The sequence below is a fragment of the Hippichthys cyanospilos genome, chromosome 4 (genome assembly GCF_059441005.1).
Source record: "Hippichthys cyanospilos isolate Australia breed blue-spotted pipefish chromosome 4, RoL_Hcya_1.0, whole genome shotgun sequence".
NCBI classification, from domain to species: Eukaryota; Metazoa; Chordata; class Actinopteri; order Syngnathiformes; family Syngnathidae; genus Hippichthys; species Hippichthys cyanospilos.
In genome coordinates this window covers 22,652,028-22,671,674 of record NC_142372.1, presented here as the reverse complement: position 1 = coordinate 22,671,674, position 19,647 = coordinate 22,652,028, and the positions used below count along the sequence as shown (strand labels likewise).

Below are 19,647 nucleotides of genomic sequence, written 5' to 3'. Positions count from 1 at the left end.
GACAAGGTAGACCAAGGTAGACCCCTCACTCAACCAAGTGGTGGACATAATCAACACCCAGACAGGACTGTCTGCAAGAACTCAAGGACCCTCAATAATTAACATACCTCTGTTTGCCACCGCTAGCATTAGAACAAAGAGGAAAAGCCTGAATCACTTTCAAAAATGACTATTCTCAGACGCAAAGCTTGAAAATGAGAAAATCAACTTGAAATGCTAGTGTTTCCTAGCCGCATACATACAATCAACAATGCAGTGCATCAGCGAATCAATGAACATATTCTGAAAAAGGAAAGAATGTAGGACAAAATGTAGCCCCACAACATTCCTCTTGCAGGGTGAACTGCATGTTCTGAGAAGCTTTCTCAGCATGTTCCGATTTCAATTATGAGTCAGTGTTCAACACTTAACTAACAGCTCCTAAAGCTTTCTAAATGAATCACCCATCATCATAATGACATACTGGTGGCATTTGGCGACTGCTTAATCAGTCATACGTCATTACTCGTTATCTTTTCCATTGTCAACCGTTGAAGGGAAAAGCGTTTATTAAGCCAACCATCCATGCATCCATCCATTCTCTTTAACGTCAAGTAATATGTTGACTTTATTCTAATATTTAATTGTCCTGATTTCTGTGACTTCAGAGTTTGCCAAGAAACATTAATAAAGACAAATTAACTTTTTGTCTGCCACAGACAGGATCACGGCCATAAAAAAACAAATCTCTCACAGATAAGAAATCATTTATGTCCAACAGCACATTTTTCAACTGTTTCTCTACCTCTACTAGGTGTAAGGAAATTATAAAGACTTTGAATTGACCTGATAATGTGACTAATATGTGACATACTACTCAATACTAGGCACAATTTCATGGATATTGTTTAGCCTGTGGGCTTTGTCACTTTTGTCAACTAAAAAAAAAGATAATAATAATAATTTAAAAAAAATCTATTTTATATTTATCTAATACCACTTTGTTTTTTTTAAATGCTCTTGGTAATTAGCCACAGACAAGTTAGAAAGGTAGTAAAAGGTTAAAATGACTCAAAAAAGCGCTTTATTTTGATATTCATTCTCATGCAGACTTACAGTAGTTGTACTTACAAAAGATGCAACTATGCAATAAACTACCCGGAAGAGTTTAAACATTCCTCTGACAAATTAAAATTTTTCATCTGGCATCGTGTCATACACACCCGTTTTTAAGCGAAGAGACAGAGCTGAGGACGAGTATTCAAGAATCAAGACGCTGGTAACACAGGTAAACTTAGTTTACAGCTGAAATGGATTGTATTTATTTCAAACTACTTACACTTACTTTTTTTCCCCAGATTTGAAGATTAACAACAAGCTACACTCAGACATAAATCATCAATCATGACTCCATTATTTCCTGTTATTGTCCAGCTGTTACTGATGGGATTTCCTCCAGTAAGACTACACAGACTTGATACATTGGTGTTAATTGAAGTACTCTTTAAAATTGATCTTGCCTTTAAAAAATCAATGAAATATAATGATTTTTTTTCAGACAATATCTGCAGATGGCAATGACACAGGTAAGTGAAATCATTCATAAAAGCATTCTATTGCTCAACAAAAATGTAGGTAATAGAAGCCTTTTTTTTCTCAATACTAATTGCAGTCGATTCTGTTTCTTTCCCCAACAAAGAAAACTTCGACATTAGTGAAATCATTGCGACGGAAAATGCTAACGCAAGTAAGAGCGCACACATTTCAAAATCAAATGACCAAATAGGAAAATTAATTGTTTGAGAGAAAATAAATGTTTCTGATTGATCTTTGAAAGCCACCCCTCTGATACATGGTGACATTGCTATCAGCCTGCTAAGGAATGCAGATCCCTGCACTGCCACCGGATGCACATGGCCAAAAAGTGGGGATTATGTCTATGTGCCGGTGATTATCTCCAGTCAATTCAGTAAGTTACACATCCCTCTTTAACAAAACTATAACGACTGTAGTGTATACAAAATAAATGTTGTAAGTTACAGGAATTATAATACTCTGAGACAGACAAAGCGACATGGTAACCCTTGCTACTTTCTGCCCACCACCACATCGAAGGGAAATTTGTAATTTGGGGGATTTTTCCACAATGTAAGGAGTTTTCTTGAGGCACCTTGTTACCTGGTAGTTATTAAAATCAAATGTATACTTAAATGTATATACTGTGCATCCCTTGTTATATTTTGGTGACACCCACACCTAAGGAAACATTTTCATATCTGACGTTTCTCTAATTTTTGCATGCATGTAGTTTTCTTACATCCCTTGACACCTGAATATGATATATGGCAAGACTTCCAAATAAACAATGTATCATTTGAAGTATGTTTTTTTATTAATTGATGAAGCAAAAATGTATGTGTGCCCAACATTTGACTCCACAGCCACACAAGAGCGCTCGACCATCATAAACGGCTTGGTCAGTTTCTATGAACAAACCTGCATTCGCTTTATGTGGAGGCGTTGGTGGCAAAGGGATTACCTGTTCTTCTTCCCTGGAAATGGGTAAGGATACGCACACAGTACGTTAACTGTACATGCTATGTCGGTGGCTTCTTTCAATGTTTTTGGACCCTAAAGAAATGATGCGCATGTTGTTCAACATTCCTAATCCTTTATGGCAAGTGTGTAAGAAAGGTTCCACTACTGGTGTCTCAAAAAAGACAAATTTAAAAATAGATAAAACTGTCTTAAATTATCTTTAAACTTCACAGGCTGTCAGTGAAGGGTGGCCAGAACAGTTTGTTTTCTTTTCCGCACCTAGCCCACGCCCTGCAAATTAGAGAAGTGGTCTGTTCAGTCGCAATCACTGAAAAGATATGTTCTTTTCAAATAAACGTTCATGAATGACAAAGCACTATTTTGTAGTGAATGACACAAGCAGCTCTATTTCTTTGAGGATGCGCTGCTTGATCATCCGGCTGACAGAGAGGACAATTTGTAAAGTGGAAAACTTTAGATTTGGGTTCAACACAGTTCTTTTTTGACCCCAGTCCTGAATCTCCTTTGTGTTTAGGTGTTGGTCATACCTTGGCCGTATACCAGGTGGACAGACGATCTCCTTGCAGAAAAATGGTTGCGTTTTCTTTGGCACTGTGCAGCATGAGGTTCTTCACGCTCTTGGATTCCACCACGAGCAAGTCCGGTCTGACAGAGATAATCATGTCATCATTAATTTTGAGAACATAATTTCAGGTTAGCACTTCATCTTCTTCTTCCTATACCCCTATAGTAAATGTGATCCATATCATGAAACAATATAAATATGAGGGGGGGGGGGGGGGGGGGGGGGCTACAGAAACCTCCTATGTCCAAGTATAGTTGTAGCACACTTTGCTGCAAGTCTTGGCTTTTGTGCACATGCTGTGTATTGTCCAAAATGTTGAGTCTATTCATAGACTGATGGTTCACTGATATTCCTAATAGAAGAAGAGAAAATAAGCGTGCAGTAAAACAACAGAGTAAGAATTAGATAACTGTTTTCTCACCAACTCAACACATAAGACTTTTGCTGAATATGCATTAGGAAAGCACAATGATGTATTGAAAATCGCTTGAGGGCAAGCAAATCTAGCAACTCTGACGGGCACTTTGCCTGAGAACTTAGTGTTTTGTAACTCCAGCTATTCCTCACTCACCAAGATGAGTGAAAACATTTGAGTAGCACTGGAAAAACTGGAAAGCTGTAATGCATTGTTTTGCAGATGGAAGCATAATTACCTGATCGTCCGTTGACCATTGACCAATAAGGACTTAATGTCCTTGTTGGACAGCATAATAAATTAGCAATGTTTAAACTAATTGCATTATCATTTTAACATGACAATGTTAACATGTGTTATTATTGGAGGGGGACAGATTAAATGTTATAAACTAGGCAAAAAAAATTTGAAAACTCAAGCAGGATGGCATTTTTTGATTTCATGAGTTTTGAATGAGAGGATTATAAAAACATTTCCTGGCCGTATTTCATGGTATTTTAAGCTTCCCACTGTTAAATATACACATATAAATGATGGAATCTTACCGTTGGTGCATTGGAAATTAAATTTCTTATGGAAAAGTTTTTGGTGGCTGGATTTCTAACCAGGAAGTAAAACTGACTGTTCGCAAAAATCTCGCCTCTCACCCTCTGGCTGCCGCACCTCTTTATGGCGTCCTTCAAAAGCCGACCGTCACAAGGAAACAACAGCAAAAATTCTAACGTAGTGATCAATAATGGGAGTCGGAGGCGGAGTGTATGAAAGCGCCCAAACCAGACGTTTTCCTGACATTGAAATGAACCGGAGTTGCCAACAAAGTAAACGGCATGTCAAGAAAGCACACACAGTCATGCCCGTTCCTCCTATTGTTTCGGTCCCCTCAGGAAAAGGGTGAATATTGTACTGCAGCATTGATTGTCTCCAAAACATACATTTTCGCAACTTGGACATTTTCGACTGTGAACATTTGTAAATAATAAATGAAACTTTGGAGATGACCTGCAAAATCTCCTCCGGAACCCAAAATAAAACCAAAAATGACTCTCACAAGAGGTACAAGAGTGGTGTGGAGGCAGTACGACGTCCTACTGTCGTCACATTGCCTATCGCATGCCTATTTTATCTGCTCGTGCAGGGCCAGTGCTGGGATCACAGAATAAGCAAGAAATTCTTAGAAATGCATTAATTGAAGGAAAATAACACGTTGGGGGTGTTTAGGGTGAGAAATTAACATTGTAATATGGTTAATAGCTATTAATAATTGGATTTCAATATTTTTTTCTTGTTTTCTTTTGTGTGTAGGAGCTGAAAGACAATTTCGGAAGGAGGAGACAAACAACTTGGGTACTCCCTACGACTTTAACTCCATCATGCACTACAGCAAGTGAGTGTTTGTGGTAATGTTTGATATTTCAAACCAAAAGTCGCTCCATAGTAGGAATTGCACCAGTCCAAAAATGCATCTTGAAGAAGACGGTGAAGAAAGGGCATTTTCCTTTATTTGAGTTGCATTTATTTATGTATTTATTTATTCTTAATTACCATTCCATCACATGTAGAATATTTGAAAAATGGAGAACAGAGAGCATGAGACACTTTCATTTCTTTACCAACACTCGAGCAGTGAGGGTGCTTTGAGGAAGATAGATAATTTGTTTTTCAACTTAAAAACAACTTAACAGTTTAGAAGGAACACTGGTGACGGCGCAGAACAGGGTGCTGACTCAAACATCCTGAAGCTTCGCTTTCTAAACTCTCTTGATCAATAATTAGACTTTCCAGGTGTGATGAATTTACCCAATATCACATTAGAATCTGTCATTTGTTTTATGTATAATTAACAGCTTTGCATTCAGATCATGAAGTTTGTATGCAAAACCATTCATTTTCACCTAACCTTCCATACAGATTTGCCTTCTCCAAAAATGGGCAACCAACCATTGTTGCCAAAGATGACCCCGATCGTCTGTTTGGTCTTTCGAGAGCGATGACTAGCAATGACATTGCACGCATCAATAGGCTATATGGTTGTGGTAAGTTTTAAAGTCCCAGCTGTGTCATATATGTGATAAGAGACTAGGCTTGCCCATAACCCATCTCATCATCTAATTTCTTGTATGAAAGGTACTTAAATGGAAAAGTATTAGTGTGTATTCAAAATATTGTGTGCAAACAAAGATTAAATCATTTGTTTTGTAATGTTTTCAAAATCCGCCTTTTTTTCCCCAGGTGTTTAAATAATAGGAGGCAATGCAGGGGCTGCAAGATTTTCCCATCTCCTATTTCATGATGATTACACAAGTTGACAGCAGCCATTCATCCAGCCATTATTCACCACTGGAAGCCCAGACTTGCCTTAGCCCAGCCACTTCATCCAGCTCCTCCGTGGGGATCCCCAGGCCTCCCCAGGTCAGCTGAGAGACTGTCCTGAATTGTCTCCACAGCCTCCTCCTGGTGGGATATGCCCTGAAGGCAGAAATATACAGTATGTGTGTGTAACAGTTCACAGAAGTCACGATTTAGTACTTACCTAAGTTTCGGGGTCACGGTTTGGTACAATGTCGGGTTACCAGACAAAATTGACATAACTCTCAAAAGCAAGTCTGGATTTATTTTTAGAAGGCACTGGTTCAAGTTTGCCTGTTAATGTAGTGCCATTGACAACTTTTGAAACAACCAGAGATGACGTGGTTTATACAGTTGTTGTTTTTTGTTTGTTTGTTTTTTTAAAAAACAGGCATAACTGATTTAGTTACATCTGTTTTGGAGCATCTGATTTGCAGTGCAGATACTGTAATTAACACATTTACAGTATTCTTCATCTAACTACGCACCACATTGTTATGAATCTATCTATCTATCTATCTATCTATCTATCTATCTATCTATCTATCTATCTATCTATCTATCTATCTATCTATCTATCATTAAAAAAAATAGGTGTGCCATTCACATTATTTCTGTATTTACTCCAAAACTTAAAAGCAAAAAGCAAATTATTGCCTGGTGTCTATCTGTACCTTGTGTGTAAAATATCTAACTTAAGTCTGAGGTATCAGAAAGCTTAAAATTGGAAATACTGGACTGGTACCTTCCGAGAGAAACAAAGGATCTTCCCATCTCCTGCATGTCCTGCACTCGCAAAGGGGAATGGATTTCTGGTTGTAATTTGAACATATTTCTTTCCTTAGGCGCATTTGTCCAACATTACAATCAGATACTTGTTAGTGAAGTACAAAAGGAGTCATGGAAGAATAAATGAATCAAACTCTGTTTTTGTAGTTTTGTGTATGTATTTCCTTTTACAACACAGCAACCGTGTTGACACTGCTATAATTGCTGGATTTCCCGGTTGATGAGAACTCCAAGCCAGGGAACAATGAAAGCCCAAGTGTGACATGAAGTGCGACACTTAGAGGTCTGCTGAACAAAAGCCCCAAAAAAAAGCTATGCAGATTTCTTGGTTAACACCTTATTATTCGGAAAACACACACATACACGTTTGTCTTCATATCTCTGTGGGGTTATTGCATTTCCGAGCCAGTAACCCTAAAATTAACCGTCACAACTCATTTCCCAATAATGCACACAAACAAAAGCTAATGGTTCCAATCGGAGGGACTATAGTAAGTGACTGGACATGGTCAGGTAAAACAAATTGTTGAACCACATTATGGGCCACTTCGTCCAACTCCTCCGAGGGGGATCCCGAGGCGTTCACTGGCCAGTCAAGAAACATGGTTTCTCCAGCGTGTCCTGGAACGTCCTCGGTGCCTCCTCCCGGTGGAGAGCTCCAGAGATGGGAGAGCACACCTCGAAGCTTTCAGACTCTTCTTCCTGAGAGGAACACGTGTCGTGGAATTGAGAAGGTCTTTGAAGTATTTTGTGTTGATGGTGCACCGAACTCCACGCACACCCGGGTTTTTGCTCCGGCGACTGCCGAAGCCGCAAACCGCTCCGCCAGTAGGTACCTGTCTCCAGGACTCCTTCTTTAGCTTGACGACATCCCTGACCATTGGTGTCCACCAGCGGGTTCGGAGATTGCTGCCACGACAGGCACCGACCTCTTTACGGCCACAGCTCCCATCAGCCGCCTCGACAATGGAGGCACGGAACATGGTCCGCAAATTTTTAAATTCATTTAGAACAGGAAACTGAGAAATCAACAGTGCATATTCTGACCATTGACTGAAGCGGATTCACACCGTCATTCACGGTTCAGTATGGAGTGTCTTTTTTAGTAGGTGCATTTTTTATGACGCCTCCCGTCAGAAAGCACTTGCCGAAAGTGTTTCAATCTAAACAGCTCAAATGAAATTTTTGTAATTTTCTTTTTTTTTTTTTACTTTTGAGTAAAAAGTTGCTCATTTAATATTAATGTGGAATCGTTAAGGGATTCTAATTTCTTTGCACGTGCAAATCTGCGCAGCCTTCCTCAAAAAGGTTAAATGATCATCGAACACTGGCATTTGCTAGCTACTCTCCTCGTGATTTCATTTTTATATAACTATGACTTCACTTGACCACCAACACACTGCGAAGAAAAAATATATATATACGCAATTGCTGATAAAGGGGGCTCGGAAATCGCCAGCCAATTATGCTATCATTGTATGAAAAATACTGTTTCTATCAGTCTATTAAAGTTGAACTACATCTTGAAAAACGATGGAGGTTTAATAATTGTGATATGTGTTGTAGTCATGTAGTTTACAATACTTTGTAAACACACTCTCTTGTAATAAAAAGACACATTCCCCACAATTCAAAACGTAATAAATATGAATGAATTAAAATGTCATATTTGGTATCGTTTTGCAAAAAAGATTATGACAGTTTGTTGCAATCATTTTGAACATTTTGAATCCCAAATTGTTTTGAACACAAAACAGTTCCGAATGAATAATCATGAACCAAAAAAGCAAAATTGAACCATGAGACAGTCAAAAACACACCACTGTCACATCCTGTGTCCCTAATGTGTTGTCCTGTTTGCAGATTGGGGAGCAGAACCACTGGCCACACACCTGCTCCTCATTCCGATCAGGAGACTATTTAGCTGTGGTCAGAGCTGCAGGGCGTCGCCGGATTATTGTGTCTGCAGCCCTGTTGTGTACATGCCGGTTCCTTGTTCCTCGTTCCCTAGCGCCTTTGCCCTAGTGTTTTATTTGCTACTTTTTCTCCTTGCCTCCAGTCTGCCGGTTGGTCAGCACTTTACCTTGTTACTTTGTATTTTCGGCGACGCCCTCCTGCTGGTTCTGCCCCCCAAGTCTTAGTAAGTTACTTGCACTTTTGCAAAGTCTCTTTTAGTTATACTTTGAGTCCCCTTATCATCTTTTTGTTGTACTTTGAAGTAATGTGGTTAGAAATCCACGCGGTGCGTGCTTTTTGTGTTAATAAACCGTTTTCTCAACTCCACGATCTCTCCTGTGTGTCCACAATGTGGGTTCACAATCAACCTGCCCGAGTCACAACCGTGACAACCACTTTTTCACAAGCAGAGCCGTGATTGGTTGTTTCCTGAGATCTGCACAACTTTGGCATTTCCAGTTGACAGCAAAAGGCCAAATGAGATGGATAAAAAAAGAATAGATTTTGCAGGTTAATTCATATTCCACAAACAATACTAATCAGAATTACAGATTTAGACTAGTGGGGATCCATAGAACATGTGATTGTAAGGAACATTTGAGTTCTTTTTCCCTTTCATATTGCATTTGTGAAGAATTAATTAAGCAGCAAAATCTACTCATTTCAATCCGCCTCGGGATGCAGCTTTTTGGCTACTCGCTATTACCTAAAAATTGCATCACACTTGCACAAGGCTCAACACCAGATGAACACGTGCAGGTCTATATGAAAGTGGAAGGTTTCAAGTTGAATCTTGCACATTTTCTGACAGTTACAGCGTAACCCTTCTGCTCATTTTCTTAGGATAATACTTTAACAAATCAAACTTGATTCTTTGGTAATTTGCATGCTGTTAAGCTTTTTAAAAAATGATTGTGTACATATAACTTTTTTTGACTTTGTGATCACTTTTTCCCCTTAACTATAAGTAATGGAGACAAATGAGTTTGCGGTCAGGTCCCATAACGCTCATTTCATCACGATTACAGAAACTTCTTTCACTGTAAGAAGCAGTGCCTTTGAATGTAATGAAGAGAGCTAAAGTGCCCCTACACTTTCTGATTAACCTTATTTAATTTGCTCTGTATACAACTCATTGGTAATCCTGGTTCAATAGTATAATGATAATCATAATCATCATCATTATTATAGTGAATAAAAACAATATTAGCCTTGTTATCATAATTTTTATGATAATCATCAAAATATGCTACTCCCATTCTTCCGGGTTTCTCTGTATAATTACTTACAATATTATTCACTTGATTTAGCTTCCATACCCACAGGTTTTTAAGGTGATGTGTAGGTGGGTGGAGCAGGGACCATAACATTTTAGCAAGTATACAGATCTTTACAGTCATTTTTTTTTGCATTCCGGATACAGCATTAGTTGCTCACTTTTCTCACACCTGGAAATACCCTGGCGTCAATTGCTTGCAAACATGACAATGCATATTGTCACAGTTAGATGATGTACCATTGTGTTGGGGAAAAGAACAAACATACTGTGATTAGCTTTCTTCAAACCACAAGTAAATTACACCTCGCTATGCCTTACCAAATTCCTTCCATGTCGTTGGAACAAAGTCTAATTATTGTTGTTCTTTTATGCAACTCAATAGCACACCATCTAGCAGTGACAATAGGCCTTGTCATGTTTGCAAGTAATTGACACCAGGGTATTTCCAGGTGTTAGAAAAGTCAGCAACTTGCTACCTGGAAGTCAAAAAATGACTATTTCCTAAAATGTTGAGCTCCCCAGTCCCGCCACCCACTGCAAAATTCTGTTTTCAGCATTTGCGTCTACGTGCACATTGCCACGCACTTGTCTCGCTGCTTGTTTTCGAATCTTCTCTTTCAAACACTCCTGATTCAAATGTTCAGGATCATGTCCAAGCTCCTACAGAGCTTGCTGATCAGCTAATTATTTCAGCCAGGTGCACTGGGCAGAGAAAACCATAAAACATGCAGGATAGCGGCTCTCGATGACTGGAGTCCGAAACCTATGATTGATGGCTTTGGGGAAAAAAAACAGAAGGCCTCTACTGCAACATGATGATGCAGGGAGAGAGGTTTCAACACACTTGTTCAATCGGTGCCTTAAAGTCATAATGGTCACTCATTATTTTTTAGTTTAACTGATTAATTATTTCCTTCATATGAAGTTAAACAGCTGTCCATAAGATTATTTCTAACAGTTGTCTAATGAGGCTGTTGGTTGACGTCCGCACAACACAAGTGATGGTCGTAACCGCATTGATAAAGCAAAAAATTCCACTATTGAATAAGGCACACCGGTGTTGTGAAAACCATTTTATTTGGTTACTTCTTGACGCTCACTGAGAGGATGCCAGCCAGGTGTACAAAGCACAAGAAACTACAATATAAAACATGTTTCCATCTATTTGACCTATTCTTTTTGCGTACATAACTCCACTTCTTAGTTTTGATGCCTTCAGTGAGAATGTACAATGTAATCACTAAAATAAAGCCTGTGCAGTATGTATTTGTTAAGAGGTTGCCACTTACCCTTTTCTTCATATATCTTTGAACAGAAACAATCAATCTGAATTCTGGGAATTGGCAACCCGGAGCCCATCTGTCAATGTAAACCTATGTTTTTTCACGGAAACAATGTTTTATACAGAAAAGTGACACTGTTACTTTTTTAAAACGTATTTATTTAGACAATAAATATTTAAATGACTGCATCTTATATATTGTGTGCATTTTCAATGACATAAAAAGGCCATTGTTTTGTTATGTTGTGACTCATGTACCACGTTAAGATCTTGATGAACGCTGGCCACCTTCTGTTTGTCTTGAGGTTTCTGAAGAAGTGTAAATAGAAATGAGAGAACAATTATTCGACAAGCAAGGCAGGCGCAAATGTATTTTGTGTGATTTATTATCATTTGATTTTATAATCAAAGAGTAAACTCACAGCACTCATAAAGTTCGTTGACACGAGCGTAATCATTGGCACTCATCTCTCTTGCAGTCCCAAAATTGGTGACAGAACTATCTTTGGCAGTGATGGTTGGTTGGCCATTTCTAGAGAAGTCATATCTACAGTGAACGAATAAATGAATGAATGATAACATGCATGTGATTTTTTGTTTTTTGTTATCATCATTTTACTTGTACATCACTGGAACTAATACAATCCACACCAAATATTAAGTACATTTGAACAATGCCATTTCAGATGACCATTCGTCTTTTTGAATATTTTCGACATATATTTCAGGGAACATATGACAATTGCAATACACGCATAATATATGGATTCTGTCCTTACTAGAAAACAGGAAGTTGAGTTAAACAATAGAAACCCTGAAGAGAAGGATGGAGATGTTTAAAGGAGTTCAGATCAAGTTCACCCGTCAACATTATTGTCTTCTCGGTGAGACCTTGAAATGTATTTAATTCGGGAACCTTATGTCACTCAGCTTTTGTGAGTAGTGCACAGTTTAGGGTGATTCAAATCATTATTAGTTGCATTTACTGATTTCTAAAGCGTATGGTTGCCTCTTCAAGAAAATATTGATGCTGTGAAAGATAGAATATCTGCTGCAATGAAGTGGGACATTGAGATGCTTTTGCGAGGAACTTGCATTTCGGTGGCGACAAAATTGGGCACTTCGAAAACATGAAATGAAAACTTGAAGCTATGTTCAACACATGTATCCAAGCTATGGTTTTCTATTTGTTTTTTGAATACAACTTGTTGATTTTGCTCTGTTCTTTTTAAATCAGCCTTGTATGTAAAAAGGATACATCTTTTATACGCTTTGAGGGATGTACTTACTTGCCATAATGCATCACAGATTGAAAATCATATGGGGTACCCAGATTGTTTGTCGCTTCAATTTCAAAGTTTCTTTCAACTCCTGCATACAAGAAGAAAGCAAAGCAAAACATTTACCTTCATTTAAAATTCATTCAATAAGATAAGACATTAGACTTATTATGAGGTAGATCAGGGGTGTCACACTTATTTTGACTCAGGGGGCGAATGGAGGACAATCTATACTCAAGCAGGCCAGACGGGTAAAATCAAGCTATCGAGCTTAAAAACAGTTATCGACAACAGGCAGATTTTGGCCACGGCCTGGTCCCAATTCCTTGCAAATAGCATGGGTTGACTATCCGTTTTGCACCGCCATCTTAGTCCTGGATTCAGGTTTCTTGCTGATAAGAGTATTTTGGGATCTCTTTTAAGTGACCAACGAACGCAGACCAAGTTTGCACGTTTTCTCTGATGAGCTCTCGGTCAGGACATGCAAGATAAAGGTTTTTTTAATTATCTAATTAAAGACGATTTTTAGTCAATTCAGCCTCGGCAAAACTTTGTTTCACTCTGAGTGTATGTGACAGATTACATTTAGACAAATGTTAATGAAACCGTTTTAGGTAGTTACAGATGAGAACCGACATCCACCATTTGAGATATGTACAGTATGAAATTGCTATCCAGTGAACATGATTAACTCTTCTAGTGCCAAGCCTTATCAGAAAAGGAAACCTCTAGAGGGCCAGTACAGTTAGCATTTTCACTCATCTTTCAAGGTCGACAGAATATTGTATGCAATGTCCATGTAAATATGGGTGGTAGCATAGAGGTTGAATTCTATTCTTCACTTTTAATTGCGTTTATATAATATGTCTTGTAAGTGTGGCAACACTCCCATCCAGTGGTCATAGTAGTCACTACAGTGCTCAATTGGCTTATACTGTATTAGGTAAGCGTTCCACTGAAAGAGTGAATTGCACTCTTGTTCCCTGTAATAAAAATTATGATAGCCTTGGGAAAAAACCCTTAACTGACTATGTTTTCGTGTTACACTTATTGCTGTGTTATGTTTTAATTGCAGTGTAAGTGCAGACAGAAGTAGACCAGTACGAATGAAGGCCCAGAGAAAAAAATGGCAAATGTCACCCTCTAGCGGTGGCGGGATGTTGGGCAAAAACACACCGACAGACTGGCGGACCAATGATTACAAGTTCGTATGGCATAAAAAAAATGATGGACTGACGATGACGGAAAGCAGTCGGTGCTCTGATGAATAATGGACAAGCAAAAAAAAGTAAGTTGACCACCTCTCCAAATAAACACAAATATCCAGAGGGAAAAAGTCGAAATCAGAATCAGTGGTTGTAAAAACATCTTTGCAAAGAGTGCAAAGGAATTGAACAGAATCAAATGGTGCTGTACAGTAATGTTCATTTTGGACAATGGAAGGCACCCACCTAATGAACATGCTGTGCACTACAAATGATGTTCATAACTCACAAAAGAAAAGTCCTGACATCGAGTCAAAATTCAAAAGCCCTGTGTGCTTACTGCTGAGCAGTAAATAAAGTAAATTTAAAAAGAAAAGACCGATGCTTCATAATACAACACAGACCAAAGTCAATGGTTGAGCAACGGCCCAGACGGCGACTCCCGCCCATTGTGAATCTCTTCGCGGGATCAAAGAATTTTACCCGCGCTGAGCAGTAGCACGACAAAGCTTAATTCTAATGCTGATGTGAATGGCAGTACAGTGTGATTGGCAAGCTATTCTGCACAAGCTTGGCAGTGGAGCACTTCCGCTTTTAAATCGCAGCGCTCATCTGGGTATTCCTTGGAAAAGTACAAATCTTTATGTTTTGTAATGTTTGTTGTTATCGGGCTCTGGGAAGACGGGAGGAGGACCGAGACAGTCAATTAGCTGTTATCAGCAGAGTGATTTTTTTTAACAAACACAAGCGGATTAAGGTTGACTAACGGGTTCGGTCTTAATTTTTGTAATGCTTCATCATATCATCTAGTGGGCAGGATTTAAACCATCTCGTGGGCCAGAATCGGCCCACTGGCCGTAGGTTTGATACCCCTGGTATATACGGCATCAGTCATCTAGCTCACTTTGGCCGAGAATCCGAGTACACCCTTGGTTGCCAGTCAACTCAAGCAAAAACATTCAACCCGAGCCATATTTTATATATTTTCGAGTATTTCTAGTACGGCTTCTGTTAGAAGAGCTGACCTGATTGTATATTCTCAAAATTAATGATGACGTGGTCGTCTCTGTCAGAACGGACGTGCTCATGGTGGAATCCAAGTGCATGGAGAACCTCGTGTTGCACAATGCCTTTGAACACGCAACCATTTTTCTGCAAGGAAATTTGCTGTCCATTACTTTGTCGACCAAGGTAGGACCAACACCTAGCACATGACAAAAGACAAAAAAATTAATTGATCTCATGATCTCAATGATCATCTGTATTCCAGACTCAATATGATGGAAAGGAAGCAAATACAGTATTTGTATTTAATACCCAATATTGCACAATAGTAGCCCCACTTGACTTTAAGAGTAAAATAAATGAAATGTTTTGTGTCACAATTGGAGCTATTGTCGTTACTCAAAATGCAAAACATAGACCAGAACAACCCCAAACAATATTTTCCAACCTTTGTCATTTTCATTAGGGGGGTTGACTTATAACCGCATAACTCAAACTAGACAAATTTCTTTCCACTAACCTGTGTTTGACAAACATGAATTTGAATGCGAAATAAGTAATATCAGGTCATTTACAAGGCTTAAAATTATTATATATACCTCTAATTTGAGATAGTATGCATCCGTTTTAGAATGTTTACACAGAACATAGGAAAAATGCACTTTGGGCAAGCACCGCCTAATTGCCTCTTTGTTGTCAACAACGAGACTGCATGGATATTTATTTTTTGACGGACTTTAACGCATTATGAAAAGACTGCTTGACTCGTCTCCTTCAGCCGGTGGTTGTGTCCTCGAAGCTGGCTTGGATGTCGGCAAGGGGGGGGGGGGGGGGGGGGGGGGGGGGCAACCCTCCACGCAACAGTCGTGCAAAGAAAGCTTGAGATAATATCCCAAGTGAGATGATCAGCAAATAATCTCAGAAGACCTTTTTTTAAAACTAACCGGATGGGTCCAAAGATGACTACCTGTGGAGGATTAACGACAATATTTGGATGAATGACGAGGAGGAAAATAAGAACGCCCGCAAGTTAAATGGGAGGAGCTTATAATCGAGTTTTAGCAAAATTCACCCGTATTGAAGTAAATGGGTCTGTCTGAATGCAGCTTTCGTCTTCTCCTGCCTGCCCCTTTCTCCCGGTTTGGAGAGGGGGCTAGATGGTGAGAAAAGAATTGAACGCTGTCATGCAGACATGCGCTGATCGACCAATGCGGTTTTGAGATGACCATCTCCTCTGCAGCGCTTTTGTTATGATGGACCCACAAGGCCAGACCTCGAGGAGGATTTTAGCCAATGGCCTCGCCTGCTCTCAAGGCATCTTTGCACTGGACACTTTCTGCCCAATATGACACAATGTGGTATTTTTAGCACTCGGTATCTAGTGCAACCTGTTGAACCTGGAACGGGGCCCCTCCCACCTGCGGTCCCTTCTGAAGGTTTCTTATTTTCCCCAGATGGGCTTTTTGAGTTTTTCCTTCCCCTTCTGGGAGCTTTGTTCAGGGGATGCTGTTGTGTATTTATGATGTTCTCTCTGACTTCTTTTTCACCTGTGAAGCCATTTGAGACTGCGATGATTGTGGACTATACAAATAAACTTGACTTGTACTTGGGGACATGCAGTAACTGAACTTGACTGGAGCAGAAATCTTGTTTAAAGCTTACCAAAACATTATTTTTTGATCAACGTGGGTTAATATGAAACAAATAGTTGATATTGGAAAACATTGGTGGACCCTGAAGATTATTACAAATTATACTATAGCAGGAGAATGTCAAGTCTTCGATAAATTACACAGCAGAAATCTATGGACTCAAAGACTTTTTTAAAGCATGTGAGTTGAAGTGTTAGGAAATACAAAGGCAACTGGGGAAGTGGCATAGACCGAACAAAGACAACGAATGTTAGTTTCGTTTATGAATTGAGTTAAGGTCAGTTAGGTCTGAAATTCTTCAGTGTTTCTTACCCTGTGTCAGATATGAAGGATATATAGTTCATATCATTTTCAGTCTTCTTAACAAAGCGAATGCAAGTCGTGAGCTCTCCTTTTTTGAACTCTCTAAGGGCTTTTTTTATGGTTCTCTTTTGACGTCTGGCTGTAAAGACACACACAACGTTACATTAAACTGCTGAAATTCACTTTCAAAGTATCATTTCAAGCAACCCTTTAAACGTGACTCATGTTATCTGTCACTCAAATTAAATTTAGAAGTAATTGCATATGTTAGTGGACACACTTTAGATCTTTCTACTTACACATCTAATTTGTAACAATTTTCCACATGTATTATATGGATTTAAACAAATGAAATTTTTTCTAAATATCCTCATGTATAATAATTGTTATTCATGAATCTCCGTAGCGTGTAGTTATTTATCCTCATTACTTTAGAGTTGTTCCGGAAGATGTTCATGATGTGTGACTGGTCTCAACACGTACTGTATGCTATTGTATATTTAGGTCGCTTTGCTTTCTATGGCAGTGGTTCTCAAAGTCTGTGGCCTGACTGCAGGGATCCGTGAAATAATTTCGGTGTTATGGAACTGATTTAATGTATCTTTTGACAGTGACAGATATGTGCCCGGTTGGGCTTATTCTTTGTTTTTTGAAGCCGCCTCTGTTCGCTGTTGACAGTGCATTTCGTGGTGGTGAAGGTATGCAAATGTTTTGCATTGATAATCATTCAGTATTTGTTTTGTTTGCTATGGGGTCAGACTTCTAGCGAAAGTATTGACCAATGCGTAGTTCGATTTACAAAAGCGTAGTTCAAATCCACAAATGTATATTTCAAACCACAACATGTGTAACCAAAGTGACAAATGCGCATTTCAATCCACAAATGTGTAACCGAAGTCACAAACGTGCAACGAGAACCACAAATGTGCAACAAGATCCATATAGTTGTGACTGAATGCACAAATGTGCAACACAAATCAACAAATGCGCAATAAAAAGAGGCAATAAGTACAGTATTCAGAAGTGTTTTTTTTTTTTTTTTAGCTATAGTAAAACTACTGTATCTCCAGTAGGTTTCGCCAATCAAAGAAGCAAGGTCACGCACAATGATTGTCCAATAACACTACAATTTTTTCTGTTACGTATTAGTGACTTTTGCTGCACATTTTTTGATTTCTGTTGGGCAATCGTGAATCTTGTTACGCATTTGTGACTTCAGTCACGCATTTGTCCTTCTTGTTACACAGTTGTGGTTCTCGTTGCGCATTTGTGGATTTCTGTTGTGCATTTGAAAATCTCGTTACGCATTTGTGAGTTCAGTAACGCATTTGTCATTCTGGTTCTCGTTGCACATTTTTGACTTTCGTTACACATTTGTGACTTCGGTTACATGTTTAGGGATTGAAATACACATTTGAGAATTAAAATATACGTTTGTAAATACTTTTGCTCCAATTTTGACCCCATAGCATCTAATTAATATTTCATATTGAAATGATTATCTATTGTAATTCAGTTATATGATTAATTTATTCTATGCAATTTGTCTACATAAGGTATAACATTTTTGCATATGGGACTTATCTGAGCTATGTTTGGTGTATTTACTTTTCTTTTACATTTTTACTACATAATATAAATGAATGAGAGCTGTACTATTGATACACACATATGCTATTTGTCTACCTAGACAGAAGCCATTGTAACATCTAGGAAGGACAGAACATTGGGTTAGGGATAAAAACAATTCATAATTGTGTTCATATCATTTTATTTTATATTAATGTATGTATTATATATTTTTAAAAAGTGTAATAATTTTGAAATTTGTCAAAGTTCATTCGACGAAGCCACTGAAGCAGCATTTCATAAGGCTGTTTTTTCACCAAATAATTGGCAGCAAACCAAATTGACCCACCTTGTTATAAGGAGACAGGCTATTTGCAATTTTTGTTTTCTAAACTTCAGTATAATTGAAAAGTAACAAATGTACTTGTTGTCAAATTGAATATGTTGCTGAATAAAAAGGGCACTTTATGCTTGTCTGTTTTTTCTGCAGACATTTGCAATGGAATTTGCAATTGAATTTCTTTTTCTAAAAGGGTTCCTTGACTCCAAAAAGTTTGAAAACTTCTGTTCTGTAGGCTACAATAGCAAATGTTTATGGTATTCTTCATCGCAAATCATTTGTACACTCAACCAGTGGCCTACAGCGCCCCATTATAAAGCAACTGTTGGCTCCAAGCCCAGATTTGAAAACAAAAGCCAGGGTTGTGTCATAGAGGGATTCCAGCATTAAGATCAAGCCAAACAAGTGATTTGCTTTGCAAAAATCACATCCCTTTCAGTTGAGGTCGGCGGTGGAGTTAGAAAGACTTACAGAACTCATTGGAGATTTCATATGGAATTTTGACTTTGTTTCCAGTTTTCGGCCATTTACAGCCATTACTTGTGCAAGGAACAGCATTCCTCAAAATACCATCATCATTGCTCATGTCAACCATAATGTCCCCGTGTTTCAGGTGGGAGGCTGTGGAAAAACAAACAGTGAATATTCAGTGCTCCTTAATTAGCTTAATATTTCCATAGCAGGGTTTCAACATTCGGTTCTCTACAGAAGAATTATCTATAAATAGGTCTCACAAGGGTGTACAGCAAATACCAAGTTCTGGAACATTTTGGGTCCAGGGACATTTTTTTAGGATACCATCATTAATATGGGTGTCTCTTCGTCATTCCTATATGACATGCACTGTTTCCCTAATATGGCTGGCGACAGAGTGCATACTCTTTACAACAGCACAATTTGACAGATCTTGCCAACACTATTACATGACAGCTTACAATTCTAATTACTGCCATCAAAACACACACCAACCAAAACATTTTCACATGTCTTGTAAGGTGAGAAACATGCCTGGACGAAGGCAATCACAGTCAATCATACGTCACATATCACATTCAGTTTTGCCATCAACATCTTTTTCTATGTGTTGTAAATCTCAAACCCGATGTAATAACTTCAAAGCTGC

At 38.6% G+C, this 19,647-nt stretch overlaps 2 protein-coding genes and 1 long non-coding RNA gene across 4 annotated transcripts in view; 1 reads left to right on the top strand and 2 right to left on the bottom strand.

Annotated features, from left to right (window-relative positions):
- Nucleotides 1–1,251: 1,251 nt before the first annotated feature.
- Nucleotides 1,252–5,562, top strand: LOC148425039 (low choriolytic enzyme-like). The gene is made up of 9 exons (XM_088413066.1): nt 1,252–1,267; nt 1,338–1,437; nt 1,538–1,565; nt 1,679–1,726; nt 1,817–1,948; nt 2,421–2,541; nt 3,053–3,231; nt 4,821–4,902; nt 5,427–5,562. Exons 2-9 carry the CDS (start codon nt 1,384–1,386, stop codon nt 5,560–5,562), a joined length of 780 nt encoding a protein of 259 aa, XP_088269192.1. The 5' UTR covers nt 1,252–1,267; nt 1,338–1,383.
- Nucleotides 3,066–7,980, bottom strand: LOC148425038 (uncharacterized). Of its 2 annotated transcripts, XR_015865365.1 has the most exons (3): nt 7,490–7,980; nt 5,874–7,355; nt 3,066–3,183 (listed from the first exon to the last, which is right to left on the bottom strand). It is a non-coding gene; the product is annotated as an uncharacterized LOC148425038 (long non-coding RNA). The 2 variants fall into 2 exon arrangements; XR_015865366.1 differs by lacking the exon at nt 3,066–3,183 and having other exon boundaries at nt 5,509–7,355.
- Nucleotides 7,981–11,372: 3,392 nt separating this feature from the next.
- The window catches only part of LOC148425037 (low choriolytic enzyme-like), a 10,033-nt gene continuing 1,758 nt past the window's right edge, over nt 11,373–19,647 (bottom strand). Inside the window, exons 5-10 of the mRNA XM_088413452.1 lie at nt 18,996–19,145; nt 16,625–16,754; nt 14,681–14,859; nt 12,460–12,541; nt 11,593–11,717; nt 11,373–11,479 (exon numbers count right to left, since the gene is read on the bottom strand). Coding sequence (XP_088269578.1) covers nt 11,478–11,479; nt 11,593–11,717; nt 12,460–12,541; nt 14,681–14,859; nt 16,625–16,754; nt 18,996–19,145 — 668 coding nt within the window. The 3' untranslated portion in view covers nt 11,373–11,477. The remainder of the gene's footprint in view (nt 11,480–11,592; nt 11,718–12,459; nt 12,542–14,680; nt 14,860–16,624; nt 16,755–18,995; nt 19,146–19,647) is intronic.

Bases quoted from the DNA above. Each gene is read 5' to 3' on its own strand.
- LOC148425039 (XM_088413066.1), top strand. From the start codon at position 1,384: ATGACTCCATTATTTCCTGTTATTGTCCAGCTGTTACTGATGGGATTT. The intron at 2,542-3,052 runs GTAAGGATACGC...CTTTGTGTTTAG, and splicing joins TTCTTCTTCCCTGGAAATGG to GTGTTGGTCATACCTTGGCC. The intron at 4,903-5,426 runs GTGAGTGTTTGT...CCTTCCATACAG, and splicing joins TCCATCATGCACTACAGCAA to ATTTGCCTTCTCCAAAAATG.